This window comes from Pongo pygmaeus, chromosome 15 (genome assembly GCF_028885625.2).
Source record: "Pongo pygmaeus isolate AG05252 chromosome 15, NHGRI_mPonPyg2-v2.0_pri, whole genome shotgun sequence".
Classification (NCBI taxonomy): domain Eukaryota; kingdom Metazoa; phylum Chordata; class Mammalia; order Primates; family Hominidae; genus Pongo; species Pongo pygmaeus.
This window is the reverse complement of record NC_072388.2, coordinates 33,909,808-33,930,891: the sequence shown is the minus strand read 5'-3', so window position 1 is coordinate 33,930,891 and position 21,084 is coordinate 33,909,808. Positions and strand designations below refer to the sequence as shown.

Below are 21,084 nucleotides of genomic sequence, written 5' to 3'. Positions count from 1 at the left end.
AGCCGGGTGTGGTGGCAGGCGCCTGTAGTCCCAGCCAGTCAGGAGGCTGAGGCAGGAGAATGGCGTGAACCTGGGAAGCGGAGCTTGCAGTGAGCCGAGATTGCGCCACTGCACTCCAGCCTGGGCAACAGAGTGAGACTCTGTCTCAAAAAAAAAAGAAGACCTTGCCTAATGTAAGATCCTTTGTTGTTTTTTATTTTTTGTTTTTAATGAGTTTTATAGTTTTAGCCCTTACATTTTTTATTTATGAGTCATTTGATTCAATTTTTTATATGATGGAAGAGTCTGACTTTTTTTTTTTTTTTTTGAAACAGAGTTTCATTTTGTCACCCAGGCTGGGGTACAGTGATGCACAGTCACAGCTCACTGCAACCTCAACTTCCTGGGCTCAAGTGATCTTCCTGCGTCAGCCTCCCAGGTAGCTGGGACTGCAGGCGCATGCCACCACGCCTGGCCAATTTTTAAATTTTTGTAGAGATGAGGTCTCACTATGTTGTCTAGGCTGGTCTTGAACTCCTGAGCTCTAGCAATCTTCCTAACAGCCTCCCAAAGTGCTGGGATTACAGGCATGAGCCATTGTGCCTGGCCCCAACTTCATTCTTTTTCATGTAGATATCTAGTTGTCCCAGTACCATTTGTTGAAAGCACTATTCATTGAAATGTCTTGATACCATTATCAAAAAGCAATTAACTATAAATATGAGTTTATTTCTGGTCACATGATTCTGTTCCACTGATTTGTATGTCTCATCTTACATCATTACTATGAGTGCTTTGATGACTTTTGTAGGAAGTTTTGAAATCAAAAAGTATGAGTTCTCCAATTCTATTCTTTTTCAAGATTGTTTTGGCCATTTTGGGTCTATTACATTTTCCTGTGAATTTTAGGATAAGCTTGTCAATTTCAGAGGGTTTTTTTCCTGTTTTCTCTTTTTCTTTTTTGTGGAGATAGAGTCTCGCTCTTTTGCCCAGCCTGGAGTGCAATGGCATGATCAGAGCTCACTGCAGCCTGGAACTCCTGGGCTCAAGTGATCCTCCCATCTCACCTCATCCTCCCTAGTAGCTAGGACTACAGGCATGTGCCACCATGCCCAGCCAATTTTGTTTTTTTGTAGAGACGGGGTCTCACTGTGTTGCCAAGGCTGGGCGTTTTTCTTTTTCCTTTTTTTTTTTCTTTTTTGAGATGGAGCCTCGCTGTCACTAGGCTGGAGTGCAGTGGCACGATCTCAGCTCACTGCATCCTCTGCCTCCCGGGTTCAAGTGATTCTCCTACCTCAGCCTCCCGAGTAGCTGGGACTACAGGCACACGCAACCACACCCAGCTGATTTTTGTATTTTTAGTAGACATGAGGTTTCACTGTGTTGGCCAGGATGGTCTCACCCCCTCTATCTCTTGACCTCATGATCCGCCTGCCTTGGCCTCACTAAGTGCTGGGATTACAGGCGTGAACCACCATGCCCGGCCCCAGGCTGGTCTTAAACTCCTGGCCTCAAGCCATCCTCCTGCCTCAGCCTCACAAAGTGTTGGGATTACAGGCATGAGCGACCACACTCAGCCAAGCTTGCCAATTTCTATTATCAAAGGCAGCTGGGATTTTGATAGGGATTACATTAAATCTGTAGATCAGTTTGGGGGATGCTATCATCTTAACAATATTAAGTCTTTAGGCCCATGAACATGAGTTTTTTTTAATTTAGATCTTTAATTTCTTTCAACAATGTTTTATAATTTTCAAAATATAAGTTTTGCACTTCACAGTAAATTTATACCCAAGTATTATTCTTTTGGGTGCTATTATAAAAGGATTTTTTAAATTTTGTTTTTTGTTTTTGGATTGTTTATTGCTAGTGTATAGAACTTCAGTTTTTGTATATTTGATCTTATATCTTGCAGCCTTGCTGAACTTGTTTATTAGCTCTAATAGCCTTTTTAGCGGATTCCTTAGGATTTTCTATATAAAAAATCACGTCATGTGCAAGTCAGATATTTTTGCTTCTTCCTTTGTAATCAAATTATTAATTCAAAGTCTTCATTTGTTATAGGTCTATTCAGGTATTCTGTTTCTTTTTAAGATTGCTTTTAGAAATTGTGTCTTTTGGCCAGGTGCAGTGGCTCACATCTGTAATCCCAGCACTTTGGGAGACCAAGGAGGGCGGATCACGAGGTCAGGAGATCAAAACTATCCTGGCTAACACGGTGAAACCCCATCTGTACTAAAAATACAAAAAATTAGCCGGGCGTGGTGGTGGGCGCCTGTAGTCCCAGCTACTCGGGAGGCTGAGGCAGGAGAATGGTGTGAACCCAGGAGGCGGAGCTTGCAGTGAGCAGAGATCGCGCCACTGCACTCCAGCCTGGGCGACAGAGCGAGACTCCATCTCAAAAAAAAAAAAAAAGAGAAAGAAATTGTGTCTTTCTAGGAATTTGGTCATTTTATCTAATTTAATTTGTTGGCATACAAATGCTTATAGCATTTCCTTGTAATATTTTTTTATTCCTGTAAAATATATAGTGGTGTCCCTTCTTTCATTCCTGACTATAGTCATTTTGAGTCTTTTTTTATTGCTCAGTCTAGCTAAAGATGGTTAATTTTGTTGATCATCTTAAAGAGCCAACTTTTGGGTTCATTGATTTTTTTCTCTATTGTTTTTCTCTTCTATTTTATTTATTTCCACTGTAGTCTTTATTATTTCCTTTTCTTTCTTCTGCTTGCTTTGAATTTAATTGTGCTTTTTTTTTTCTTTTTTTTTTTTTTGGAGACAGGGTCTCACCATGTCACCCAGGCTGGAGTACAGTGGCACAATCATGGGTCACTGCAGCCTGGAACTCCCAGGCTCAAGTGATCCTCCCATCTTAGCCTCCCCAAGTAGCTGGGACCACTGGTGTGCACCATCACACCCAGCTGGTTTTTTTCTTTTTGTAGAGATAGGGTCTCTCTGTGTTGCCCAGGCTGGTCTCGAACTCCTGGACTCAAGCAGTTCTTCTACCTTGGCCTCCCCAAGTACTGGGACTACGGGTATGAACCACTGTGCCAGTTTTGTAAGGTGGAAGGTTTGGTTATTGGTATGAAATCTTTTTTAAAACTTTTTTTTCTTTCATTCTGAAAGGAGGTGAATGAAATCTTTTTTAATAGAGGCATTTAGATCTGTAAATTTCCCAATGAGCACTGCTTTACTTACAGGCCATATTTTCATTCATCCTCTCTTTTTATTTTCATTTTTTATTTTCATTCATCTCTAAGTAGTTTCTCATTTCCCTTGAGATTTGTTCTTTGACCCACTGGTAATTTAGGAGTAAATTGCTACATTTTCACACATTTGTGAATTACCCAAATTTTCTTCCATTGATTTCTACTTTCATTCCATTGTGGATAAAAAATATACCTTGCATGATTTCAAATCGTTTAAATTTATCAAGGCTTTTTTTTTTTGTGATGGAGTCTCGCTCTGTCACCCAGGCTGGAGTGCAGTGGCACGGTCTCGGCTCACTGCAACCTCTGCCTCCCAAGTTCACGCCATTCTCCTGCCTCAGCCTCCCAAGTAGCTGGGACTACAGGCGCACACCACCACGCCCGGCTAATTTTTTGTATTTTTAGTAGAGATGGGGTTACACCGTGTTAGCCAGAATGATCTCGATCTCATGACCTCATGATCTGCCTGCCTCGGCCTCCCAAAGTGCTGGGATTACAGGCGTGAGCCACCGCACCTGGCCAAGGCTTGTTTTATGGTCTATCCTGTAAGTTGTTTCACATATGCTTGAGAAGAATGTATTTTTTGCTACCGTAGGATAGAGTATTCTGTAGATGTCAGGTAGGTCCAGTTGTCATATTATTGTTCAAGTCTTCTGTTTCCTTGTTGATATTTTCTGATTGTTCTGTCCATTATTGAAAGTGGGATATTAAAATCTTCAACTATTATTGAGGAAATGTCTGTTTCTGCCTTCAGTTCTGTCTTTGTTTTGCATCATGTATTTTGGGGCTCTGTTTTTGGGTGCATATATATTTGTAATTTTCATATTTTCCTGTTAGATTGACATTGTATCATTATGAAATATCTCTATCTCTAACATTTTTTGTTTTAAAGTCTTATATTAGTATTGCCACTGTAGCTCTGTTGGTTTCTATTTTATGGTACTTGTTTCCATTCCTTTGACTTCAACTTTATCTGTGTCTTTGAATCCAAAAATATATTGTTGGTTGGTGTTTGCTTGGTCATTTGTTTATTTTCTAGCAACTTGGTTTCCCCACAGTAATTAGCCTCTGATCTCCGTGCACAGATTTTTTAAAAATTGTTTTTCTTTTAGCCTAGCTAATGAGGGGTCTTCCCTGGGTTATCACGTACTTATTGGTCAAAGTTTGTGCTTAGTCCCCTTACCAGTATGATTTTTTTCCCCTTAACATTTGATTTTTATCATTTACTGTTGGATGTGTGTGGCTTGGAAGCTACTATCACAGTTTAGAGTGCTTATGGTTTTTTTGTCCCACATCCACCAGGAGACTAATAGCTTGAAACTCCTGATTACTCTAAAGAGGGTACATCCTTGGATATACACACAGTCTTCCAGACTGCAAGGAATGACTGGATGTTATTTTTAAGTCTTAGCTTCCCAGGAGTCGACCCTGAGTTCAGGTTATTCAGTGCCAGTGAGGATTTACCTTGTTTTGATAAGTCTCTGTGTGACTTTGGGAATGCTTTCATGTCTGTCCGTCCTACATCTTACTCTTAATTGTTCCTTATTGGGTGCAGCCTAGTGTATGTGCACAGGGTTTTTGACCTCCAAAATTGACTGTGATCCCCAAAGGGTCCTTCTTGGCTGTCTCGTTTCCTGATTCTATTAAAGTTCTGTCTGTTTTGCTTGTCATAGGGCTGCCAGCTTCTCTTCATTGCTTTCCTCCAAGCTCTGTTGCAAATAATGTCAGCCCTTTCAGGCAGAACTGCTACAGTTCTTTGTCCTTATAACCTGCTTTTCACCTTAGGCAAAACCTATCTCTCACTACAACCTGACCTGGGGTCACGAACCAGCTTTTCCTGGAGTGACACTGTCACTCTACAAGTCAGCACTTGGGAGGAGTTGGCAGTCCCTGGTCTTAGCTCGCTCTTCTGGCACAATCTCTACCCTATGAGCAAGCTAGAATGGGGAAGATTGAGACCCTCAACGTTTTGTTCCTGGAGCTTCTGCCCTAAGAGAGGGAGGGAGGGAGAGCAGACCTGATTCTTTCAGCCACACCTATCTAAAATAGATCTTCTGTAACATGGGGCTAGAGAAGGATGAGAAATGCCTCTAGTAACCTGTCTCTTCCATGGTGAAGCCATAGCTCCAGATTGGAAGCTGGAGAGAGAGGGAACCTCTGTCTTCTAGGCCTGAGTAGAATGCCCAGGGCAAAACTTCTGCAACATTGAGCTGAGGGAGTGGGGCAAGGAAACAAGTTGTAATTCATATATCAAAAGCTCTGTGTTGTTACTGAGATTTAGTGAGTTTCCTTGAATGAATGTTTCCCTGTTTGCTCTATGACTTTAGGACAGTATACAGGGACTTTAAATTTAAATAATGTTTTAAATTTTTTCAACAGATAAGCTGTGTTTCGCTTGGGAGAGAGGCTGTGTAGATCCTTATTCTGCAGATTTGGAAGTCTCCCCAACCCCAAATCATATTTTACTGCTTACACTAGCATATCCTACTGATACATCTGACGCACTGAAAGTTTGCCTATGTGCTCATCATCTAAAGTAAAATATTCCATTATTGAAAGTAGCTAAAACATCTTTCTTGCTGATATTGAACCCACTATCATGATTTGGTAACTTTACTCCAGATGTGTGGGAGAATTTGGTTGTCAGACTAAATTTTTTAAAGAACTTTAATTCTTGTTTACTTCTTGTTGTTGCAGGTTTTTTTTTTTTTTACTTCCTACATGGTATAGTAGTGAAAACTTTACTAATGGTCTTAAAGTTTTTTAACCCAAGCTTTGTTAAATCAACCTAAAGTAAATGTAGCATGACTTAGTTAGCTTGGAAAGCCAAATTTCAAAGCTAAATTTCAAACAAGAAATGTGCTTTTATGAACATTTTTAATTTTAGAGAGGACTAAAAATAAAATGTGTAAGAACTTGGCTATTACTCCATACAGTTTTATATTTGTAAACAAGCTACATAACTATGCTTTCATCAACAATGGACCACATATACGACAGTAGTCCCATAAGATTATAATACCTTATTTTTGCTGCGCCCTTTCTGTTTAGGTGTATTTACATACACACATACTTAACAGTATGTCACAGTTGCGTACAGTATTCCTACAGTAACATGTTGTACGGATTTGTAGCTTAGCAACAATAGGATATACCTGATAGCCAAGGTTGTGTAGTAGGCTGTACCATCTAGGTTTATGTGAGTACATCTATATATAGTGAGTACTATATTTATAGTACAAACTCACATAAATTTCTCAGAATTTATCCCTGTTGTTAAGCAACACATAACTGTGTGTGTTTCTTCTTCTACCTCGTAAGTACTTTGAAGGATTGGGTCCTTTCTCACTCATCTCTGTACTCCTACTTAGTTCTAAAATGCAGTCCCTTCAACCATGGGATTCGGCTACATTGCAAAACAGACAACTCTTAAGATGTTTTATGTATTCACACCTATGTGTCCTTCCTGATGCTCTTTCTCTTCATTTGTCAAATCTTTCTTACCTTCATCTAACTCAATTTTATCTTCTCCTTTAAGTTTCTGTTTCTGCAGTCAAAAGTGATCATGCCTGTCTTTTATTCCAGTGGCAATTTTGTAGTAATTTTTTACTTACATTGCATTTATATCTCCTTCTGTAGACTATAAAATCTAATTCTTTTTCATCTTTTTATTGCTACATACTTTGTACATAGAACTTAATTGTTGGATGAATGAGTAGATAAAATAGTGATTAAATGAATGCTGTAATCTTTTGTTTTATAGCCGAGAGACACACAAGATTGCAGTATTTTATGTTGCTGAAGGACAGGAAGACAAACACTCCATTCTCACCAATACAGGAGGAAGTCAAGCATATGAAGATTTTGTAGCTGGTCTTGGTTGGGAGGTATTATTTTTAAATTATACGAAATGTTTATATTTGGAAGCATTAGCTTATTTTTCTTTTTTTTCCTAGCTTATTATAGAAGTATTATTTTAGGAGATACAACAACTTAACAACTAGTTTGTTATTGTTTCTGCCTTCCATTTTGTCTGCACATGCAGCAACAGTTGGGACTTTGAAAGGAAAGATGTTGACTATTTTATGAGACAGTATATTGTGAAAGAGTACTAGACTCATAAGTTTATAAGATCTGGATTTTCCTTACAGCTGTGACCACTGGACTGGTGGTCTCAAACTAGGACCTAATGGCTACACAAAGGCTTTCCAGGAATGTGTGGGTATACATAGTTTTGAGGAAATTAGCTTCCAGATCCTCAAGTTTACCAAAACTAATGCCAGAAAACCCTTCTACAGTCTCTTGTCTCTCATTTACTTTGTAAAAGAAAAGCATACTACTCACCCATCCCAAATCCTACATTGTCCCAGAGGGTTTTAGCACCAACAAAATAGACAGTTCTAGTGGGTATACTTTTAGGAGAAAGTCCCTGCCAGCAAAGCAAGAAATATTGAAAGGTGTTATACTTTATGTCATTCAAGAAACCAACCCATGTCAAGGTTCCTGTACCAAATCTGTCTTAGAATTATAACTCAGAAGGCAGGTATTTGTCATAAGGATTTGTATAAGTATGTTTATTTGAATTGAAAAATGAAGTACCAGACATGTTCTAACAGCAAGTAAATTTGATATGGCTAATTGGCTTGTGATCAATTTAATACCAGACATTTTACATATATTGAATCAGCCAAATCTGTAGCTCCAGGATTTTGATGAAAATATACTTAAAGCACATGTATTTATTATATAGTACACTGGAAATTGTATCCTTGGCTACCATTTAAACTTTTGATAAAAATTTTTATTACAGTTTTCAATTTAATAGTTTCCCAAAATTGCTATAGAGAGTATATGAGCAAAATTGTTAAAGAGCACTGCATTAGACCATAAGCTTCTAGAGGGCAGGCATTTTCATCTCAGTGATTTTTTTTTTTTTTAATTCCCAGTGCCTTTCACAGTGTCTGATATGTCAGCCTTTAGTGTTTTATATAGATTTTTATGGCTAATCTAACCTATTTTTTAATGATTTTTTCCTTGGGATACATAGCTTTTTTATAAATGTGTAGTTTAATTTCAAAGTATGTGAGTTTTTTCTAGACATCATTATTGATACCTAATTCTATACCATTGTGATCACAGAACATACTCTGTAAGATATCAGTATTTTGAAATATAGTATATCCCAGTATAGGTACCCTATTCCCTTGAAAACAATGTGTATATTCTGTAGTTATTGAGTGTAATGAACTAGGTATGTCAATTAGGTCAAGGTGGTTGTTGGTAGTATTTAGATCAGTATGTTTTTACTGACTTCATTTCTTTTAAAAATTTTTATTTCTACATAATAATTGTACATATTTATGTGGAAAATATAATTTTGATAAGTGCATACAATGTGTAGTGATCAGTTCAGGGTATTTAGGATACCCATCACTTCAAACATTTATCATTTGTTTGTGTTGGGAACATTTCAAATCTCCTCTTCTAGCTATTTTGACATAATATATTGTTGTTAACTACAATCATGCTAATGTGCTATTGAACAGTAAGACTTATTCCTTCTATCTCACTATAAGTTTTGTATTCATTAGCCAACCTATCTTCATCTCCACACCACAACCACCACCTTTACCTGCCTCTGGTAACTGTCATTCTATTCTTTACCTCCATGAGATCAACTTTTTTAGCTCCCACATATGAGTGAGAACATGTTATGTTTGTCTTTCTGTGTCTGGTTTATTTGTCTTAACATAATGACCTCCAATTCTATCCATGCTTCTGCAAATGATAGGATTCCATTCCTTTTTATGGCTGAATAGTATTGCATTGTGTATGCCTACCACATTTTCTTTATTCATTCATCTGTTGATGGATATTTACGTTATTTCCATATCTTGGCTGTTGTGAATAAAGCTGCAATAAATATGGCAGTGCAGGTATCCGTTTGATATACTGATTTCCTTTTCTTTGAATAAATACCCAGTAGTGGAATTGATGGATCATATTAACCTGCTGTTTTACCTTAAGTGAGTTATTTAAGCTCTGTATGCCTCTTTGCTTATTTGTCAAAGGTGTAGTATACTTTTTTACCCAACAGAGATGATGTGAAGTTCAATTGAGCTTATGTATGTGAAAATGCTTTGAAAAGTATAAAAAACATCCTAAGTAGATTTTCTGTTAAAAAAAGTAAAATACCATAAAAGTATTAGTAAAAGCAAGGGAGACATGAAAAAGAACAAGTTAGGAAGATTTACACTTCTTGATTTCAAAACTTACTACAGAGCTATGCTACTCAAGGTAGCGTGGATAGATCCTGGGGCAGAACTTAGGAAAAAAAAAAAAAAAAGAAGATAGTGTGGTACTGCTGGTACAAGGATAGACATATAGATCAGTGGAATAGAATTGAGAGTCCAGAAATAGACCCCATATTTGTGGTCAGCCGTTTTTGACAAGGGTGCCACAACCATCCAATGGAGAAAGAATAGTCTTTTCAACAAATGGTGCTGAGACTATGAGCCATATGCAAAGAATGAAACCAGACTCTTACTCCATACCATATACAAAAATTAACTCCAAATGGATCACAGAGCTAAATGTAAGACCTAGAATTTTAAAACTTTAGAAGAAAATATAGGAGTAAATCCTCATCATCTTGGATTTTGCAAAGGATTTTTAGATAAGACACAAAGCATGAGCAACAAAGACAAAACCATACAATTGTACTTTATTAAAATTAAAATTTTTGTGCTTCAAGGTGAAGTCTGATAAGAGACTAGTATCTAGAATATACAAACAAGTTATACAAATCAATGATTAGAAGGTACCCAACTAAAAAATGATCAAAGGACCTAATAGACATTTCTCCAGAAAATATATATGACCAATAAGCGCATGAAAAGATGCTCAACATCCTTTGCTGTCGGAGAAATGCAAATCAAAACCATAGTAGGTATCATTTCACACCCATTAAGATAACTACAATCAGAAAGTCAGGTAATAACAACTGTTGGCTAGGATTAGGAGCAATCTGAACCCTCATACACTGCTAGTAGGTATGTAAAATGTGCAACCACTGTGGAAAACATTCTGGCAGTTCATCAAACAGTTAAATGTTGAGTTGCCGTGTGACCAGTTCTACCCCCAAAGTATATGCCCAAGGGAAATGAAAGCATATGTCCATGCAAAAGCCTGGCCATGAATGTTCTTGGCAGCATTATTTACTCTAGCAAAATGGTAGAAACAACCCAGATGTCCATCAATGGATGAATGGCTAAACTGTGGTGTATCCAATAAAAGGGAATATTATTTGGTCATAAAAAGGAACAAAGTGATTATGTGCTACAGCATGAATGTACCTTGAAAACATTGTGCTAAATGAAAGAAACCAATCATCAAGATCACATATTAATGGTCCGTTTATATGTAATATCCACAATAGGTATATTTATAGAGACAGAAAGTAGGTTAATGGTTGCTTAGGGCTAGTTAGGGGCATGAGGGAGGAGGGGGGTGACAACTAAAAGATACGGGGTTTCTTTGGGAAGTGATGAAAGTGTTCTGTAATTGACTGTAGTGATGATTGCACTTAACTGTGAATATCCTGAAATCCACTAAATTGTACAGAGGAGATTTCCACTTCTGGGAAAGTCAAATAGATTTACTTTCTATATTCTTCCTACTGAGTACAGTAAGCATAAGACATTACATATAAAACAAGCATAAGAAGACTCTGAAAGATGGAGAGAAGACAGAATAACTAGGGACTTTAGGACGGAAGAATGACATAGTGGTGCATTTTCTGGGTTTTCTTTTTTGCCTCATATATCCCAGATTTGGAGCTGAAGAAGTCAGCAACCTAGAAACACCAATGGGTGCAAACAAAAAGCACCAACCAAAGCCTGCTCTTTCTAGCCAAAGGACCAGGAAAGGAGCAACCTAAAAAGGCAGAAAAACATTTAGATAATAACTGCACTACTGCAGCCAAACACCACAGACAATTCCTTGACCCCATCCCCAACCTGACAGCAAAGGTCAGGTAAGGAGCCTAGACTTCCATCTTCATGAGGCTGTATGTAATGAGGTGCCCCCAACACCACACTGGGCTAGTATCAAATAGTGCCAGAGAAGGCCAAGTAGAAATCCAAGACTTTCATGTCTACCAGTTGGTAGTCTCCCATTCACACCCAAGTGTCAGTGGAGACTACATGGGAAACATAGAATTCCATCGCCACCAATATTACTGAGGCACCTGCTCTCCACTGGAGTCATTTCAGAGGAGGCCTCATGGAGAATTGGGACTTTTACCATCACCCAGCAGTAGTGAGGTCACCCTTACCACTGTGTCAGTGAACATCACATAGGAAGCCAGAACTCCTGCCTCCACATATCAGTAATGAGGATCTTCCCTGCTTCCCAGGTGTCAACAGAGATTGAGTAGGGAACATATAATTTTACCTCCACCTGGCAGAAACAAGTCAGCACTTTCACCTGATTCTCTGCTCTTTTCCCTCATACAGCAGAGTCTTCAAACAACCAGCTAAAACAGGAATTTTAAATAAGATCCAGAGTCTTATGAAAATGTGTACATTTCAATAAAAAATTACACATCATATCCAGAACCAGGAAGATCTCAAACTGAATTTTAAAAAAAACAGCAGATGCCCACACCAAGATTACAAATATTTAAAACAACCTTGATAGAAATGCTTCAGTAATTGGTAACACAATTGAAACAAATGAAAAATAGTCTCAGCAAAGAAATAGAAAATGTAAAGAACAACTAAATGAAAGTTATAGAGTGAAAAATGTAATCACTGAAATAAAAGCCTTTGTAGTTGTACCCAACAACCAAGTGGAGTGGGAATGGGGGTACAGAAGAATCAGTAAACTGGAAGATAAAACAGTAGAAACAGCCTGAACAGCACAGAAAATAAACTTAGGCTGGGCATGGTAGCTTACACCTGTAACCCTAGCATTTTGTGAGGCTGAAGCTGGAGATTGCTTGAGCCAGGAGTTTTGAGACCAGCCTGGGCAACATAGTGAGATCCCATCTCTCCAAAAATACACAAAAATTAACCAGGTGTGGTGGCGGGCACCTGTGATCCCAGCTACTTGGGAGGATGAGATGGGAGGATTGCTTGAGTCCCAGAGGTGGAGGTTACAGTGAGTAAAGATCATGTCACTGCTCTCCAGCCTGGGTGACAGAGCAGACCCTCTCTCATCTGTCTCAAAAAAAAAAAAAAAGGAAAAAAAAGAAAAAGAGAAAAAAAAGGAAAAGAAAAACCTAAAAATAATGAACAGAGCATCAGGGACCTGAGGGACATTAACAACAACAAAAAAAAAATCTAGCATTCTGTTATCTGAGTCTAGGAAGGAGAGGAGAAAGAGCCTGGGCCTGAAAAAGTACTTGAAATACTTGAAGAAAGTGCTGAAAACTTCCTGAATTTGGTGAGAGACATAAAGCTGCAGATTCAAAAAGCTCGGTGAAACCCAAACAGGATAAATCAAAAGAAATCTATAGTAACACACATCATAATTTAATTTCTGAAAGCTAAAGACAAAAATTCTTGAAAGCATCCAGAGAAAAAGTGTACCTTATCTGTGGGGGGAAACTATTAAAAAGATAGCAAATTTCTTATCAGAAACTGTGGGAGCCAGGTGCTGAAAGAAAAAAGAACTGTCAACCCAGAATCTGTTTTTTGTTTGTTTATTTGTCTGTTTGTTTTGAGGTAGAGTCTTGCTCTGTCATTCAGGCTGGAGTGCAGTGGCATGATCTCGGCTCATTGCAACCTCCACCTCCTGGGTTCAAGCGATTCTTGTGCCTCAGCCTCCCGACGAAGCTGGGATTACAGTCATGCGCCACCATACCCAGCTAATTTTTTTTGTAATTTTGGTAGAGACAGGGTTTCACCATGTTGGCCAGGCTGGTCTCAAACTCCTGGTCTCAGGCAATCCTCCCACCTCCCCCTCCCAAAGTGCTGGGATTACAGGCATGAGCCACTGTGCCCAGCAGACCCAGAATCTGATAGCTCGCAAACATATCCTTCAGGAATGAAGAGAAGGTCAAAACATTCTCAAATGAAGAGAAACTTAGAGAACTTGTTACTAGCAGACCTACCCTAAAACAATCACTGAAAGAAGTTTTATTAATAGAAAAGAAATGATAAAAGGAGGAATTTTGAAACATCAGGAAGGCAGACCATGGCAAGAAAAATATGGATAGATACAATCACTGTGCTTTCTCATCTTGAGTTGTCTTAATTATTTTTGACTGTTGAAGCAAAAATTATAACACTGTCTGATGTGTTTTCAAATATATGTAGAGGAAATATTTATGACAATTATATTTCAAACAGGGATGGCAAAGGAACATATAGTAAGGTAGGGTTACTTAAACAGGTAAAATGACAACACTAGTAGGCTGTGATAAGTTATGTATATATAATGTAACACATAGAGCAACCACTACAAAAGTATACAACAGTGTACACTCAAAAGAATGATAGTTAAAAACAGAGTTCTAGAAAATGTTCAAGTTAGCCACAGGAGGCAGGAAAAATAAAACAGAGAAATGAAAAACAGAAAATAAGATGGCAAGCTTAAGCCCTAACCTGTCAATAATTACATGAAATATAAATGATCTAAATGTACCAATTAAAAGACAGAGATTGACAGAGTGGATTAAAAAATATGACCCACCTATGTGTTACCTAAAAGAAACTCACTTGAAATATAAGAATATAGGCTGGGCACGGTGGCTCATGCTTGTAATCCCAACACTTTGGGAGGCCAAGGTGGGTGGATCACCTGAGGCCAGGAGTTCAAGACCAGCCTGGCCAACATGACGAAACCCCCTCTCTACTAAAAGTATAAAAATTAGCTGAGCGTGGTGGCAAACACCTGTAATCCCAGCTACTCAGGAGGCTGAGGCAGGAGAATTGCTTGAACCCAGGAGGTGGAGGTTGCAGTGAGCCAAGATCACGCCACTGCACTCCAGCCTGGGTGACAAGAGCGAGACTCCATCTCAAAAAATAAATAAATAAATAATATATATATATATATATAAAACAATATAGACTGGCAGAAAGTAAAAGGATAGAAAAAGTTATATTGTGCAAACATCAACCAAAGAAAAGCCAGAGTGACTGCATTAATATCAGATCAACTTTAGAGCAAAGAAAATTACTGGAGACCAGAAGGACATTATATAATTATAGAAGGATCAGTTCACCAAGAAGACATAGCAATGCTAAATGTGCGTGCACCAAATAACAGAGCTACAAAATATGTGACACAAAAGCTGATAGAACTGAAAGAAGAAATAGAGAAATTCACAATTATAGTTGGAGACTTCACTCCTCAACAGTTAAGAGAAAAACTAGACAAAATCAGCAAGTACATGGAGGAATTCAACAACAGCAGCTACCAACAAGATCTAATCTACATATGTAAAATATTCCACCCAACAATGGCAGAATATACGTTATTTTCAAGTTCCCACAGAACATATACCAAGACAGATCATATCCTGGGCCATAAAACAAGCCTCAACAAATTTAAAAGCATTGAAATTTAATAGAGTATGTCCTTGAACCCCAATGGAATCAAACTTGAAATCGTTAACAAAAAGTTAACAGGAAAATCTCCAAACACTTGAAAGGGTTACATCCTATGTCCTTTAATTCATACAACATTCTTGAAATGATAGTTATAGAAGTGAGGAACAGATGAGTGAGTGATTGCCAGGGGTTAAGGAGGGGATAGAGTAGGAGGGAAGTGGGTATGGCTCACATAAGAGGGCAATATGGGGGATTCTTGAATTTTTGAACATGCTGTCTTAACTATATCACTGTCATCAGTATCCTGGTGGTGATAGAGTTTTGCACTGGGGGGCTCTGGGTAAAGTGTACATGGTATTTCTTTTTAATTTTTTCATTTCTTCATATGACTGTCCAGATGTTTAATTTAAAAAATAGAGATCAGCAAATGTGAAGTGTTTACAGCAAAGGAACACTAAACTGAGACTTTCTCCTTTACGTTATCAGAGAATTGACTTGAAAATAAGTAACTTTCTGAACTAAAGTAAAACAAAACAAAAAATCTACCTGGAGATACCATTTGTCACTTATCAGATTAGCAAAGATCATAAAGTGTGACAATATACTATATTTGAAAGGATATGAGAGAAACAGGCATTCTCATACATTGTTGGTGGCATCTGTGGAGGGCAACTTGGTAGTGTGTTTTGAAATTAGAAGTCCACATGCCCTTTGACTTAAAGTTTCACGTTTAACTATTTGTCCGTAGCTGTACTTTCACAAATGGAACAAGATATGAGTTCAGTGTTATTTGCTGCAGCATTGACTGTGATAGCAAAAGACAGAAAACAACCTAAATATCCTTCAAGTAGGGGACTAAATGATTGTGCCTCAGTAAAATGAACTTCTGTGAAGCCAGGAACCAAAAATGAGGAATCTCTTTACTTACTAATAAGGAGTGTTTTTCAAGGTATATTAATTCCAAAAGCAAGATGCAGAATGTTTTATATGCATGTACTGTGTGTATGTGCACACAAACGTGCATGGATGTGTGCATACAAACATAAAAGAATTTAATTATATATGCAGATAATATTTTTCTAAAGATACTTAAATTGCTTTCTGAGAAGGTAACTGAGTAGTTGCAGGCGAGAGACATGGAAGGAAGAATTTTGGTATGCTTTTTTAATACTTTAAAATTTTTAATTATATAAATGTATTACTGAGTTAAAAATAAATTTTAAACTGGAAGAGATTGAGGTAATCTTACAGTAATGGCACAAAAATCTTAATCATATATGTATTCAGTCATTAGTAACTGACACTGATATTTGAGATGTGTTCAGTTCACATGGTGCAGGGATTTTTTTTGTAATTCTCCATTTTACCTGTTATTCTCATTTTTTAATTGCAAAGCATATATATAAATGGTTTTCTCTAAGTAGGGAAATACTGGTGATTTTCAATTTTTTTTTATTCTCCTATATTTCCCTACTTTTCTGTAATGAACACAAATTCTTGGCTTCTGTGCATCACACAGGTCCGGGGAATATCATCCAATGCAACAACCCTGATATTAACATGTATTATATTTATAATCAGAAAATAAAAATTGTTTTAAAATCTTTTTACAGATCACTTTGTTGTTTTTTAAATGTAACTAAACTGTAATTAAGTTCTGCATTTCTAATTTTTGTTGTGGACTGTAATAAGTACTAACAAATCAGGAAGCCAGTTTTGTTAGTAAATACAACACACCGAATTAATCATTCTGTCAGACTGGTATTACTGTTTTAACTTTTCCCCAAACTATTTCCATACTTGATTTTTTTCTCCCTGACCTTGGTGTGCTCTGACAGCCTTTATAGTTTACCATTAACATCTGGCAGGCTAACAAAAGATGCATAGTACACAGCAGTTGATACCTTTCCTAGTTAACTCCTACTAATTAGAAATCCTAAAATACTTAAAAAGTACCAGTACAAACAAATCAATTCTAACAATTCTAGATTAAGTATTGGTTGATAACATGCAAAAGACTTTGTTCCCAATTTTTTTCTTAAGCAAGAAGTTTGAGTCTTTCTCAGTAGTGTGTTTGGATTTTGTTTAATTAATTTATGTGGCTCTTCATTACTTCTAGGTAAATCTTACAAACCATTGTGGTTTTATGGGAGGACTACAAAAAAACAAAAGCACTGGATTGACCACTCCATATTTTGCTACCTCTACAGTAGAAGTAATATTTCACGTGTCAACAAGAATGCCTTCTGATTCTGATGATTCTTTGACCAAAAAAGTAAGTGCTGAGAAGTGCTTTCCAATTAAAATGCTCATAATTGAGACAGTTAATACAGAAAATACGTAAGTAAGAAATCGAATTGATCAAGCACTGTTTCTGATTATAGTACACCACTCCACCCAGTGCTGTCTTGAAAATAGGGTGGTTGTACAGCAAACTATGTTTTCTTTAAGAAACAATGATATGGTTAAAGGTTGCAGTCTTTTTTTAAAATAAACTTTATTGTGTATATTTAGGGTTTACAACATGAAATGTTGTGGGATACATGTAGATAATAAAATGGTTACTATATTGAAGCAAATTAACATATCTATCATCTCACCTAGTTTTTTTATGTGTGTATGACAAGAGCAGCTAAAATCTACTTATTTAACAAAATTCCAAATACCATACAATTTTTATTGTGCGTTAAATCTCTAGACTTGTTCATCCTACATATGTGCTACTTTGTATCCTTTGAGCTCCTTGTCCCCATTTCATACCCCGCTCCACCCGTGGTAACCACTGTGTTGTTCTCTATCTCTGTATATTTTCTCCTTTATTTTTTTTTTTTAGATTCCACATATAAGTGATACCATGCAATATTTTTTCTTTCTGTGTCTGGCTTATTTCCCTTAGGACACATAGTGTCCTCCAAGTCCATTCATGTGTAGCAAGTGGCAGAATCTCCTTTTTTAAGGTTGAATAATATTACATTGTATGCATATATACCACATTTTATCAATTTGTACATTGATGGACAGTTTTGCATATCTTGGTTATTGTGAATAATACTGCAGTGAACATAGGAATGCAGATGTCCTGAGGAGGTGGTGATTTGAGGTGGTGATTTCATTTCCTTTGCGTATATGCCCAGAAAAAGGTTTACTAGGTCATATGGTAGTTCTATGTTTAATTTCTTTAAGAACCTCTTTACTTTTTTTTTTTTTTCATAATTGCTGTATAGTCTACGTTTCTACCGACAGTGTACTAGTGTTCCCCTTTCTCCACATCCTTACCGATGTTTGTTATCTCTTACCTTTTTGGCAATAGCATTCTAATGAGTATAAAGTGATATCTCATAGTGGTTTTAATTTGCATTTCTGTGATGATTAATGTGATTGTTGAGCCTTTTCATATACCAGTTCACCATTTTTATGTTTTTGAATAAATATCTGTTTAGGTCCTTTGCCCAGTTTTTAATCTGTTTATTTGTTTTTCTGCTATTGACTTATAAGACCCTTATAAATTTTAGATATTAATCCCTTAATAGATAAGCAGTTTGCAAATATGTTTTCCCCCTGTAGGGTGCCTTTTCATTTTGTTGACTGTTACCTTTGTTCTGCAGAAGCTTTTTAGTTTTATGTAGTACCATTTATTTATTTTTGTATTTGTAGCCTGAGCTTTTGGTGTGATGTCCAAAAAATCATTGCCAAGGCCAGTATCAAGGAGCTTTTCTTCTATGTCCTCTTCTAGGTTTCATGTCTTATATTTTGGTCTTTTCCCCATTTTAAGTTGATTTTTGTGTATGGTGTAAGATAGGATTCAGTTTTATTCTTTTCCATGTGGAAATGCCATTTTCCCAAGACCATGTTGAAGAGACCATCTTTTCCCTGTTGATCTTCTTGGTGCCCTTGTGAAAAATTTTTGTGGAATCTCTGGGGCTTTCTACATAGCATATCATGTCATCTGCAAATAAAGATAATTTCACTTTTTCTGTTCTGATTTGGATGCCTTATATTTCTTTTTCTTCTCTGGTTGTTCTTGCTAGTACTTCCAGTACTATCTTGAATATATGCAGCAAAAGTGGGCATCCTTGCCCTGTATCAGATGTTAATAGAAAAGCTTTCGGTTTTTCCTCATTGGTTATAATGTTAGTGATGGGTTTTTCATAAGTTGCCTTTATTGTGTTGAAGAACTTTCCTTCTATACCTAAACTGTCAAGAGTTTTACTCAATAAATGATGTTGGACTTAGTTGAATGCTTTTTCTACATCAGTTGAGATGATCACATGATCACATAGTTTTTAACTATTATTCTGTTAATGTGATGTATCACATCGATTGATTTGTGTATGTTAAATCAGCCTTGCATGCCAGGGATAAGTCCCACTTCGTCTGGATGTATAATCTTTTTGATATATTGTTGGATTGGTTCAGTTTGCTAATATTTTATTGAGGATTTTTGCATCAGTGTTCATCAGAGAAATTGACCTGTAGTTTTCTTTCCTTCTGGTGTCTTTGTCTAGCTTAGGGATCGAGGGGATGCTGGCTTTATAAAATGTTTGGAAGTATTCCCCCTCACTCTATTTTTTGGAAGAGTTTAAATATTGGTAATAATTCTTTGAATGTTTGGTAGAATTCAGCTGTGAAGCTGTCTAGTTCTGGGCTTTTTGTTGAAGGTTTCTAATTAATTCTTCAATCTCTTTGTTGTTGGTCTGTTCAGACTTTCCATTTCTTCCTGATTCAATTTTGGTAGGCTGTTTTATTCTAGAAACTTACCCATTTCCTCTAGGTTATCCAATTTGTTGGCATACAGTTGTTCATAATAGTCCTTTATAATCCTTCTTATTTCTGAAGTGTCTGTTGTAATGTCTTCACTTTCATTTCTGATTGGTTACAGTCTTAACAAAGGATTTACCTTCAAGAAAATAGGGATATATTAGTCTGTTTTCAGACTGCTATAAAGATACTGCCTGAGACTGGGTGATTTATAAACAAAAGAGGGGTAATTGACTTACAGTTCCACAAGGCTGGAGAGGCCTCAGGAAACTTACAATCGTGGCAAAAGGCAAAGGGGAAGCAAGGTATATCTTACATGGCTGCAGGCAAGAGAGTGAACAAAGGGGAAGTGCCACACTTTAAAACCATCAGCTCTCATGAGAACTCATTCTCTATCACAAGAACAGCACAGTTGAAATCTTCCCCATAATCCAGTCACCTCCCACCAGGTTCCTCCCTTGACACATGTGGATTACAATTTGAGATGAGATTTAGTTGGGGACACAGAGCCAAACTGTATCAAGGGATATAACAAATTGAAAGATTTCTGTGTTTGTTTACATTGGTAAAATTATATTTCAAGGCCCTTAGTACATGGACTCAGATACAATGTTTATATTGATTGAGGGAGAGGAAAAAATAAAATAGAAATTATTCCAGGCCAGGTGTGGTGGCTTATGCCTGTAATCCCAGCACTTTGGAAGGCCAAGGTGGAAGGATTGCTTCAGCCCAAGAGTTTGAGACCAGCCTGAGTAACATAGCAAGACCCCCTGCCAAAAATTTAAAAATTAGCCGGGCATGGTAGCATGTACCTATAGTCCCAATTACTCAGGAGGCTACTGTGGGAGGATTGCTTGAGCCTGGGATGTCCAGGCTACAGTGAGCCATGGTCACACCACTACACTCCAACCTGGGTGACAAAGTGAGACCCTGACTCAGAAAAACACATACATACATACATACAAAGCACTTAAAATATAACATGCTGTATCCCATACATTTGAGCTAAAACTAATGTAACAAATAAGTGTTACTTAATTGAAATAAATCTTGCTACCTTAGAATCTGTAAGGGATATCATAGAATGATATTGATGGTCCACAACTGTTAAAATTTACACTACCATTTTGCTGTATCTCACACAGCCGTGGAAAAGTCATTGTAGCTACAGAGATACCTCAGAGTACAGTTTTATGTGTTCAACTCATATTTGGTTTTGTGAGAAACATTTTTAAAAGTAAAACTTTATCCAACATTTCTCCTTTACTCTTCCTTCTCCTCTTTCTTCTCAGTTTGTTTGTTTTTGCCCCAGGGTTCTACCGAAAATCCTATCCTCAGTTTATCCAAAAGTATTACTAAATGTAACCAACTGAACATGATCAGCCATTTCACTTGATACTCTGTTGCCTGATATCAAAGCTCTTCACACTTCGCTAATAAGCTTTGAAACAGGGTTATTAACATACTGTTTTTAAAAGAAAGTTTAGGACTCTTTACAAATCTTTTATAAGATTTGATTGACTACTGTATTGGTCTGTTTTCACATTGCTATAAAGAATACTGAGACTGGGTAATTTATA

At 37.1% G+C, this 21,084-nt stretch overlaps 1 protein-coding gene across 6 annotated transcripts in view; it reads left to right on the top strand.

Annotated features, from left to right (window-relative positions):
- Window positions 1-21,084, top strand: part of RALGAPA1 (Ral GTPase activating protein catalytic subunit alpha 1) — a 277,595-nt gene that overhangs the window by 204,633 nt on the left and 51,878 nt on the right. For all 6 annotated transcript variants that reach the window (XM_054447718.2, XM_054447717.2, XM_063651535.1 and 3 more), the window contains 2 exons: window positions 6,952-7,075; window positions 16,866-17,021. In XM_054447718.2, the coding sequence (XP_054303693.1) occupies window positions 6,952-7,075; window positions 16,866-17,021 (280 nt within the window). The remainder of the gene's footprint in view (window positions 1-6,951; window positions 7,076-16,865; window positions 17,022-21,084) is intronic.